Here is an 11469-nt window from a genome sequence, read left to right as displayed (position 1 = left end):
AAAAAAAAAAAAAAAAAAAAAAAAAAAATGCTTAACTAGGCCTGTGGGTGTAGAGTGCTTGCCTAGCATGTGCAAGGCCCCGGGTTATTACAGCACCCAAACCACCCAGTGCGAACAAAACAAAACGAAAACCAATTTAACTACAATATAAGTGTTCATAAGATAATATAAGGGATCATCACTGTAGAAATCATTGACCCAAATATATGATGCTCTTATCGGAGTATTAGTGGGGGGCAGGAAGGGCGAGAGGTCTTTGGGGGCGGGGCCCAGTGCTACCCTGGGTCACCGGGCATGCCGGCCACCCCAGACCCCTTCCTTCCCTCTTGGGAATCATCCCCAGCCCCCAGGCCTTTCCCCCGCTGTTCCTTTTGCCTGGAAAGCACTTCCACTGTCCTTTGCCCTTCCTCAGGGGATTCCTGACGTCTCCCTTACTATCCTGTCCTTTCCCTTTAGAGCCTACGTTTCAGCTTGTGAGTATGTTTTTTGAAAAAAATGGAGATAGAATTCACATACCATCACGCTTATTAAATTAAGGTATGCAAGTGCACAAATGTTTGCATAGTCCCAAGGTTGGGCAACTACCACCATGATCTAATTCCAGAACATTCTCAATAATCCAAAAAGAAACTGTGTCTATCAGCTGTCATTCTCCGTTCTTCCCATCTTCCAGCAAGTGCTAATCTACTTCCCATCTTTACAGATTTGCCCATTCTGATTGTTTCGTATCAATGGAGTATCAGTGGAGTCATGCAATGTGTGGTCTTTTGCACCTGGCTTCTTTAACTTGGCATAAGATGTTCAAGGTTCATCCATGTTGTAGCACAGTAGGTGCTTCCTCAGTCTTCATGCCTGAATAATATTCCATCATAGGATATACCACATTTTGTTTATTCCTTCATTTGTTGATGGACATTTGGATTGTCTCTACATTTGGGCTATTGTGAATAAGTGTACATGCTTTTTATGGGACATCATTCATCAGATTAAGCAGGGGAGAAGGTATTAACAAAATAATTTTAACAACTGACATGTCACTTTGAAAACAGTATGGTGGTTCCTCAAAAAATTAGACACAGGGCTATGAATGTAGCTCAAAAGAAGATTGCATTCCTAGCACAGGGCCCTGGGTTTAAGGCCCAGCACTGCAAAAAAAAAAAAAAAAAAAAAAAAAAAAAAGTCAGACACAAATTTACTGTATGGTTTAGCAGCAATTCTACTCCTGAAAGCGCATATTTAGCTGGTGGGCACAGTGGCACATGGCTGTAATCCCAGTGACTCAGAAGGCTGAGGCAGGAGGACTCCAAGATTGAGGCCAGCCTAGGCTACTTAGTGAGACCTGGTCTCAAAATAAAAATTAAAAAGGGCCGAAGATGTGGCTCTGTGGTTGAGTGCCTCTTGGGTTCAATCCCCTGTACAACAAAAACAGACAAACAAAAATACAGAGCAAATGTTCCCACAGAGACTTGCACCCAGATGTACACTCGTACACTCTGCAGCAGTAGCCCAAAGGCGGGACCACCCCAAGGTCCATCGACTGATGGATGGGTAGACAAATCGTGGTATATCTGTGCAACGGAATACTCTGCAGCCATAGAAAGGAACGGAGAGCTGACTTGTGGCAGCACAGGTGAACTGGAGAACGATCAGCACCCTCCACGAAGGCAGGAGTGACATCGGTCACTTGCCTCTCACCCCTCTCCAGGCATTTACCAGACACTCAGGAGCTATTTGCGGGATGAAGGAAAGGGTCCGGCCAGCGGACCCCGCAGCGTGCCCCTACCCCGTCTGTGCTCAGTGGGCGGCATGTGCCAGCAAGTCTGAATCACACCATCTCTGGCTCTCAGCAAAGCGTGTCCTGTCTCCGCCCTGCAGCATCTCTGATTGCCATCTGCGTAACATGTGGCTTTGGACATATGTCAAGTCCCACCCAACTCTGGGACTTGGTGCTGGTAGGGCCATCCTGTAGGTACTCAATAAAGTCCTGGCATGTTGGCCTCACTGGACCCGTAGCTTCAAGGGGAGCCAGGCCAGGGAGAGACACCAGGGTGCGGAGCATTTCAGGGTTACGCACCCCTGCCAAGCTCCCCTCCCCTGAAGCGCAGCCTCTGCTCAGGTTGTTAGTGCCCTGGGAAGGGGGTCTGGGGGGAGACAGCAGGTCTCCAATTACCCCGCAGCCCCTTCTCAAGGGGACAGGACTTAGAGGCTGCCATCCAGTCTCCACCAGGGCAGGATGTAGTGGGATTTAGAACCCAGACCCTGGGCCTGCATTTCAAAGGCCGGGGGCCCCCTGCCCATAAAACCAGCAGCAAGCACAGAGCTGCCCCACAGTCGGCCTGGCCTCCTGCAGAGGGGTCACTGGGAATTCTGTGTTTCATCCAGTATTGCTGGGCTACAGAGTTTTATTTGAAAATAATTTTAATTAGCCGGAAACTAGGAGTTTAATAAATGGAAAACAGAGAACTTTCCAAGGCCGCAGCTGGGAAACACTCGCTTTAAAAAAAAAAAAAATTCCGCCTGACTCCCCGGGCCAGCTAAGCACCCTGACGCGAGGGCCCGGCCGCCCGCGGAGTCCACAAGGAAAACGAGGCTTATTTTTAGAGAAATATTTTCAACGTGGTGTCGGCGCGCTCCGGCGTTCTCGGGTCTGTCTGAGTCCTTAGTGTCCTTCCTTCTGTGTTGGGGCTCTTCCCAGGGCCCAGGAACTCCCGTGGGACAGGAGCTGTTTCTGCCCAGATGAAAAGAAAGCTCCCCTCCTGGGAACGGATTGCGGACAGCGAGGGCACCCAAGCCTGTCCTTGGCAGGTGTACCCTGCAGTGAAGGTGGGGAGCCGGGCCCTGCTCAGCCCTGTCCTGTCACCTCCCGCAGGAAGTGGAAGGCAGCCTGGCAGCCATTTCCGGGTTTTGAAAGCAGCTTTTAAACTTGAAAGAGGCCTGCCAAGAGGGACTGCCTGCCTTTCCTCTGGAGGTGCTGGTACCACACCCCACTGGACACACTAGACCCAAACACGGCCCACCGGCGGCTCCTCACACCCCACGGCCCAGTACCACCAGTGACAGCCACACCCGAACCCACACCAGTACACACGCACCTACATACACACACCTCCAGACACAGTCCCCAAGTCCCTCTTTTTACATTTTTTTGGTGATACCAGAGATTGAACCCAGGAGCCCTCTGCAACTGAGCCACATCCCCAGTCCTTGTTAGTTTTTATTTTGAGACAGGGTCTTGCTAAGTTGCTGCGGCTGGTCTCGGACTTTTGATCCTCCTGCCTCCTGAGTCGCTGGGGATTATAGGTGTGCGCCACCGTGAAGGGGCTCAACCCCCACATCACAACAGACACACCACACGCCCTGGCCCAAACACATATGAGCACCCACAGACCCCTGTACCCCAATACCTACTCGCATAGCAAGACACACAATACTCACGGATACACACACCTCCAATCACTGCGCAGACACCCACAGATCCTCAGACCATACAGATGCCCCCACATCAACACCTACACACAGGAGCACAATCCACCCACCAGTCCTTCCTGCACACACTACACACGGGATGCCACAGTCTTTTTCTGGAACACCTGCACACAGCAACACTGCAAACATTTGAGCACCCATGTGACAAGGACCCAGATATACAAAAACACACCTCCCACGCAGGCATCCCCACACCAGCCCTCTCCAGGGACACCTCCCTGCACACACATGCGACACGCACTGGTGCACATTCAGGTCTAGCCTACTGTTGGGAGAGGTTGGGAGAAGAGGTGCAGGGGCTCTGCTCCGCCTCCTTCCTGCAGGTCTGTCCTCCCCGCAGGGCCATGCTTGGGAAGGCCTGTCTGGCCACCAGGCCCTGGCCCCGCCCCGCCCTCCCCGCTTTCCTCCCTCCCCTTGGCCTGGCCAGCAGCAGAGCTGGAACGGCCGTGGTTGGCGGCAACTCTGATTGTTCCCCCCACCCCTGCCCTGGAGTGGACCAGAAATAAAAATACTGTGAAATGAGGTGACAATGGAGAGTGGTTCTGGGTCCCTGCTGGGAGGTAAGTCTGACCAGCCTCAGCCCAGCAGCTGGGCAGCCTGTAAGGCCTGTGCAGAGACCCAACTTCCGGTTTCTGTTAAGAGTCATGTCTACCCTCACTCGTCACCACAAGCAAAGCTGGAGGACTGTGGGTGCCTGGGGACGGTTCCTTTCCAAGGGGCAATGCTCTCTGGGCTCTCTGGGGCGCGTGTTTGTTCCTCCTTGCACATATGCACTTTATTACCATTTTTCCGAGACCTCCAGGAAGATTTCAACACCGACTAGCCTGGTGCTGGGACCGACCTGGCAGGCATGACCTATGCCTTCTTGTCTTTCCTGTGTCGGGAGCCCACCAGGCCTGGCTGTTATCCGGGCTCCTGAGCCACCACAGGGCTCACAATCCTCTATCTATTCCCATGGGACAGTGCACAGCTTTGGCTTCTCAATGGTTTTTTTGTATGTGTGGGGTTTTGTTCTTCCTTTTACACATCCAGCAGGAGATTCAGTGTGAGGGGTGGAAAATATGTGCATGCACAAGTCCTCTGTCTGAAATAATCTAGAAGGTGGCACATGCAATTTGGGCAGCTTAAAAAAACACCTTAGTCTTCAAACAGCCAGTAGGAAATGTCACTGTGAAGACACTGAACACCGTCACATTCTGGGCTCATGTTCACAACTGACCACAAGAGACCTGTATCTTGACTCAGTCTTGGAGCCGGTCAGTTTTAGTTCCACTCTCCATTCCCTAGGGGAATCCTGGTTTGCCCTTACTTGCAAGTTTTACTTCTATTTCCTGAATTTGCAAGAAAACTGTCCTGAGGGTGCTGAAGCACTAGTCAAGTTGTGTTTGTTGTTCATTCCAGTCGCTGCAGAAGGACAATGACCAGTACCCTCCATTGAGAAGCGGCGAGGGGAAATTTCTGAATGATCCCCCTAGATTGCCACGCTCCACTGAGTCTAAAATACAAAACTTCAGATCCTAGCAGCTGGGCTTTCAAACGGACCAATGTTTAAAAACCAACGGGGCTCAGCCCATAAGAAATCTAACATTCCAGCTGACCAAAAAGTACTCGTTTAGAAAAAGAAGCTTGGGAGTGAAGTGGAAACGAGGCCTTTGAAATGGAGCTTGGCCTAAACAGCACCACATTTTAGAAGTTTCCTCCCCATTGCACATTCCTTATAGTGGAGAGGCCAGGGAGCCTGCAGGGTCTTCACCCAGCCTGAGCCCTCTTTGGCCCCAGGCTTCCCCTCCCCTCCCCTGCTGCTGAGGCCCAGCATCTGGGAGAACTTTGAAACTGCTCCCTGTCCCCTTTGGCAGCGTGGGCCAAGCACCAAAACGCTCCAGTGAACACCAGCGCCATCATCGTTAACACGAAACAGCTGCCTAGTCCTGGCGTATCCAGCAGACACCCCCACCCCTCCCTGCTCAGCTGTGAGTCACAAGAGACCCTGGCTAGGGCGGGGCCAGGGAGAGGGGATGCATAGGAGAGGGGATTGGTTGATAGAGCCCAGCTGTTGTTGATAACGCATATTGCTAAATCTCTTACCTACTTTGGAAAAAGTGTCTGATCTGTGTGTGTGCATGGGGGGAAGAAAAAACGATTTTTGAGCTTGATTTTGTTTTTAAAATGATTGTTTTAAAAAGTCAGTAGGAAAAAACTGGAGTCACCATAGTAAAAGTTTGCTCAACTGTTTAGAGAACAGCAGGCAAAATGATGCAGTCTTTTTCTTTTTTCTACCGGCCTGTGTTGAATTTGCTTTCTTGCCTCTTATAGAGGTCCAAAACCCAGACACTAATTCCTTTTGCATAAATAACTTGTATTTGCTCATTCCCAGAGGAAGTTGTCTGCATAAACAAACATCATCCAGATAGAAGTTTAACCTGCCTAATCTTCCCTCCCCCTCTTCCCTCCACAAGGACACCACTGGGCTTTCCAAAGTCCAGGCAAAGCCCCAGTTCTCCAAGCCAGGCTTAAACTGCACCTCTAGCTCAGCACTCTAAGGCCCTTTGGGCCACCAGTGGGCAGGAATCCCAGAGAAAAATCAGACCTTCAGCTGCCACTGCAGCCATGTGATCCTCAGGGTGACTCACAGGCGGGCCACACCCCTTGAGGTCTCCCGTCAGGCCCTGCCACCAGCCAGTCAGCCAACACTGGGATGCATCTTATTACTAAAGGGAACAGCTAACTAATGCCCTTGACAGTCCAAATAACATTTTTTTTTTTAAGCTGAAAGGGCTTGCTATAAAATAAATACACATATAAGTAAATGTAGGCTCTTCTGAGCTCTGTCAGTTACCCACATCCTCTCCCCACCCTCTCGACCGGGGCGACTGCCTGACAAGACCATGAATCTAGACACTTCTGTTTAAAAAAGAAAGCTACTTTACACTTTAATACTTTTTTTTTTTTCCAAAAGATTTTATTGGGGGAAAACTACAAAACATTTACAGTACAATGTTTACAGTCACAATTTGTAGTGAACTGATTCCCCAAAATATATTACAACTCAAGTTGACTTATCTTGTTACATTCAAAAACCTACTTCTGTCAAAGTAGTCCAGAGAGTACATACATAGTGCTCCAACTGTACCTACATACAAACTAAGCTACTACTCATTCAGCCGACGTCCAGGAAAGCTTGGGAGACATTCCTGCCTTTCTACACCGAGAAAAAAAAAAAAAAAAAAAAAGTACAAGTTTTGGAATTTTCTGTAATTAAACAAGGCATATCATGTACTACATATCATTTCAGCGCTAAGAGGTGGCCTCTTCTCTTTATAGCTATATAAAAAAAGTGGTAAAAATCTTTTCCTTTTGTGCAGTTGAACCCATCCTACATTCAAATTCTCTCAAGCACTAATAAACAAAATACTTATTTGGTTGAGGAAGATTTAAGGCAAGTTCGGGCCCTTCTGAAGGCACTGTGAGACTACCCCCCCCATTATTGCTACATGTCTTTATACCCAAGAGTATGTCACAGTAGAACTGGTGGAATCAGCAAACACATTTTTTTTTTTTTTTGCTAGTTTATAAAGTTGGAATTAGAAAAGTATGCCACATGTAAGCCTGATTGCAAAGTATGTGGTCATTCTTTTTTTTTTTTTTCCTTTAAAGTTGGATAGGCTACAACCATTATACATTCTAAGAAAACTCATAAGATATTCCTCAAACTACTTCCACAGCATCAAGATAGATTTCTGTAAAGAAATCATGCAATCTTTCGAAATTTACGTAAACAAGGAAAGAAATTAATGAAATAAATATTACATACAATCTCTTAAATTAAGATTTTTTTTACTCATTTACAATAAAATAACCAAGTGAAGTTACAAAAGGCATATATTACTGTGAAAAGAACATACACTCCACATTTTGCCGATTAATAATGGCAATCATAATTTAACATAATAAAAGAATATATATCTATTGCTTTTCATCATACTCGATAAATACAGTATGAACAAAATTTTCAATGTATACTTTTCACAAGATAATAAATAAGTTAAATAGTTTTTTTCATATTGAGTTGTGGTGCAGTGGTGCGAATCAACTCAAAACAGCTAAAAATTCAGCAGTTATTCCCCAACAATTACAAACTAAGCTCTGCCCAAGGCTTCCAGAGAGCAGACAAAATGGTCCTAAACTAAACTTCCACTAAGTGGTGGCAATGAAACCAGTATGAAACTTTGGAATGCAAGGGTTTGTCCCCCTCCCCCAGACACATATCACTTTGTTAAAAACAAAAAGCAAGCAGACAAACAAACCCCTCCCCCAGAAAAACCTATGGGGCCGAGGGCACTATCAAGGCATATTCTTGGCAGAATATTGCATTCTAAAAGCTTATAGTTTAGCAAGGTGGTGGCTGGCTGGTTTGTTTACACTGGTCTGAGATAATTAAGAACTTCTTTCAAGATAAGAAGTTCCCACATCTGGACTCTAATGCTTTTCAAGTGAAGAGCTGGAATGGTGGTTGGTAGCTGCTGGTGCTGGGCTGATTTTTCCTAGAGTCCCAAACTCATTGGAGACCTAAAAAAGTTTTAAGTGTTTGGCTTTTTGTTCTTATTCGCATCACAACTGCCCCGTTGTGAATATTTTTGTTCATCGATACAAAAAGTTCGTTGGCCTTTTTTGCTCAACAAGAATGAAACTTTGCAATAATAATAATAAAAATAATAATAATAAACAAGGGAAAACCGAAAAGGGAGGGGGCCCCTCCCAGCACAGAGTTCGAGTCCAAGTGCTCGGTGGGGCCTGCAAGTCTGCCTGTGGCTTTGTCATCCCACCCTGAGCCCCCACCCGGGGGCGAGATGGCGAGGGCGCCTCCAACACCCCAGCACGGTCTTTCCCCTCCTCCTCCTCCTCACTGGCGCCCTCTTGCCTCAGTCGTCGGAGATGGAGAGGCGGCTGAAGATGGGGAGGCGGCGGCCCGGGTCGAGGCTGGGGGACTCCGAGCCGCTGAGGCTGCCCGAGCTCAGGGAGCCGCTCAAGTAGCTGTCGCGGTCGGACAGCGAGTCCGGGGGGCTGGGGGGAGCGTCGAACACGGGCGAGTCGGACAGGCGGCGCGGCAGCTGGAAGCTGAAGGGCGGCGAGGGGGCGCAGCCGCACTGGCAGGGAGGGGCGCGCTGGGCGGCGCCGGGGGCTGCGCTGGGGGCGCCAGGCCCTGCTGCTGGCTGCGATAGTAGGCGGCGGCCGCGGCGGCGAAGTTGTGGGTCTGGATGGCCAGCGGCGTGATGAGGCTGCTCAGCTCCGGGCCGAAGGCGAAGGCGTTGTTGGCACACGAGGCCGAGCAGGCGGCGCACGGGGGTCCGGGAGTGAGCAGGTCCTCCGCGCCCCCGCTGCCGTAGAGCAGTGCGGCGGCGGCCGCAGCCGCTGCGGAGGCGCAGCACGTCGGGGCGCCGGAGGGCGTGGAGGCCGCAGAGGCCGAGGAGCAGGAGGAGGCGGAGGAGGAGCAGGATGAGGCCGAAGAGCAGGAGGGCGGTGGCGGCGTGCGCGACGTAGGGCTGTCGAGCAGCAGAGGCGACTCAAGGCCCCCCGGGGGCTGGTGGTGGCCGGACGGGAAGCCCGAGAAGCTGAGGCTGTGGTGTAGCTTGGGCCGCGGCTCCCGCGGGAAGCCCAGGTGCAGCGCGTCGCGGGCGCCGAAGGTGCGCAGGTCCCCTGAGGCGCCCCCTGAAGGCGCAGGCCGCCGCTCGTCCGCGTTGTGGATGAAGTGGCAGCGCGGCCCATAGGGGCAGAAGCCGATGGTGTGGAAGGTGCGGCATAGCTCCGTTTTGTACTTGGGGTGCCGGGTCAGGCTGCGCAGCTCGTGGAAGCCGTGCGCGAACTGGCACTTCTCCCCGTACTTGCACGTGCCGCTCTCCTCGAAGGGCCTGCACAGCTCCGTCTTGTAGCGCGTGGAATTGATCTGCGAACCGCCGCCTCCCTTCTGCTGCTGCTGCAGGTGCAGGAGGTGCTGGCTGCGCTCGCCGTTCTCGCTGAACGAGCGGTCCCGGAATTTGTTCTCCTTGTTGAGCAGCGCCGTGCCGCCGCCTCCCCCCGACGGCTCCTTGAGGGGGCCGTAGGAGGCCGGGCCGCCCGCTGCCGTGCTGCCGCAGCTGCTGCCGTTAGCGGCGCCCGGGAACTTGGGCGAGCAGCTGCCGGGGTTGGGCGCGGGGTGGGCGAGCGCGTGCAGGTTGCTGGCCGAGTGCCGTCGGAGGAAGCCGGGCGTGAAGCTCGAGCTGGGGGCAGCGGCTACCGGCGTCCCCACGGCCTTCTTGTCCAGCATGTTGTTCAGATTGAGGTTGGCCAGGGATTTCTCCGTCTGCCAGAGGGGAGCGGGGAAGGGGTGAAAATCGGAAGGGGAGAGGTGCTGGGGCTCAGAGTAAGTCCCAGCCTTCGGCTTCCGCCCCCCCTCTCCCCCCGCTGCGGATTTCGCCTCTGCTTACACCCATACACGCGCAAAAGAAACCAAGTTCACGCTGCGAGGAACGGAAGAGTGGAGGACGCCCACCTGGGCCGCGCTGGGTTTCGACATGTGATCCTCAGCCCGAGGGCCGCTGGGGTGGGTGGGCGGCGCAAACACTGTCCGGGAAGCCCTGAGCAGCGTGGCCGCGGTCGGCTCCGGAGAAACTAACAGCTACGGCCGCTCCCTTCTTCCCTTCCGCCCTCCTTGCGCCTTCTCCCCGCCCACAAGGCGCTAGCACACTCTACTGCAAACTCCAGGATTTTTCCCAACCAGAAAAGTCAAGGTGGAAGAAGTCCTCCAAAAGGCGAGGTCGGAGAGCAAAGTCTGGGAACTCGAAGCGCTTCTGCCTGCCTGCCTCCCTCCCTGCTCCCCCGCGTACCTTGCACAAGAAGTCGATATCGTAGAAGGCCGACAGAAGCGTGGTCGACATGTTTCTGGGTCCTGTAATGGTCGGAGCTGCCGGCAGGGAGGTTGGGAGGAGCCCTCGGGGCGGCGCGGCCGAGCTCGAGCCACGACGAATAACGGGCGAGGGGCGGGGAGGGACCGAAAGTTTGCTGGGGGCCGAGAAGAGAGGGAGAAGGAAGCAGCGTGGACTGGGCAGAGGGTGCCCTGGAGTGCGGAGTGGGGGGAAAGGAAAAGAAGCAAAGAGCGCTCCTCGGCGCCCCGGGGTGCCCGGCCCGCCCCCCCGCGCGGAGCCGACGGCAGCTCGCGGACTGCTGGAACTCCGCGGCCCGCGAGCGCGCGCCCTATATAGAGCCCAGGAGTGCTGCAGCCGCGGGGCGGGCGCGCCGGGGGAGGGGACAGAACGTTGACCCCGCCGGGGTCTCCAGGCAACGCCGCCCGCCGGCTCGCGGACGTCAAGCGCTTTGCTGGCTTCCCATTGGCCGCCGCCAATTTTTTTCCTCGGAGGGAGGGGGCGGGGAGGCCTCGGGGCGGGGCAGGCTGCCCGGGCGCCGGGGCGGCGTGCGGAGCTGGGCCCAGTTGGGTTCTGCTGGGTGGCGGCGGGAAGATACCGCTCTCTCCGCCTCTGGGGTTGCACTGTTGGAAAGCCCCAGCACGTTCAGTGTGGCTGGGGTTCTGCAATTCTGGACGTGTCTTTCCCCGCCCGATCCTGTTAGGCGGACTTGTGCAGCTTTTATCTCGACCCTCGGTTTTGTACTGGGCGCGGGAATTGCAAAATACAAGAATATTACAACCATTTGCCTGGTCGAGCGAGTTGGCAAAGGGTGCCACAGACAAGGGGCAGGGGCTTTGGGCCTGAGTCCCGTAGGTGGCGGCTCGGGCCTGGCTGCACGTGGAGACTCAGTGGGGGTGGGGGCAGGAGTGGCCACGCGGGCGGCTGCCACGGCAGTCTAGCCCAGAGGAGTCCGGGCTCGTTTCTCCGCCCCTCTCCCCGCCCAAGCTCAGTAAACAGGGCTTGAGAGCCGGGGCCTGCTGGGCAGGACTGAGTGTCTGAGGACAAGGCGCTGGCTTTGCTAATCACATCACAAGACCTTGAGCCT

General features: G+C 53.2%; 1 protein-coding gene across 1 annotated transcript; it reads right to left on the bottom strand.

Moving 5' to 3' along the window:
- Window positions 1-6982: 6982 nt before the first annotated feature.
- On the bottom strand, window positions 6983-10706 carry Zfp36l2 (ZFP36 ring finger protein like 2). Its single transcript, XM_047521877.1, is given in 3 exon segments — window positions 6983-8614; window positions 8617-9823; window positions 10347-10706. Coding segments are annotated over 3 exon segments (1467 nt in total). The 5' UTR covers window positions 10398-10706; the 3' UTR covers window positions 6983-8405.
- Between the last annotated feature and the right edge of the window lie 763 nt (window positions 10707-11469).

Source organism: Sciurus carolinensis, chromosome 13, assembly GCF_902686445.1.
Source record: "Sciurus carolinensis chromosome 13, mSciCar1.2, whole genome shotgun sequence".
Classification (NCBI taxonomy): domain Eukaryota; kingdom Metazoa; phylum Chordata; class Mammalia; order Rodentia; family Sciuridae; genus Sciurus; species Sciurus carolinensis.
This window is presented reverse-complemented; position numbering and strand designations above follow the sequence as displayed.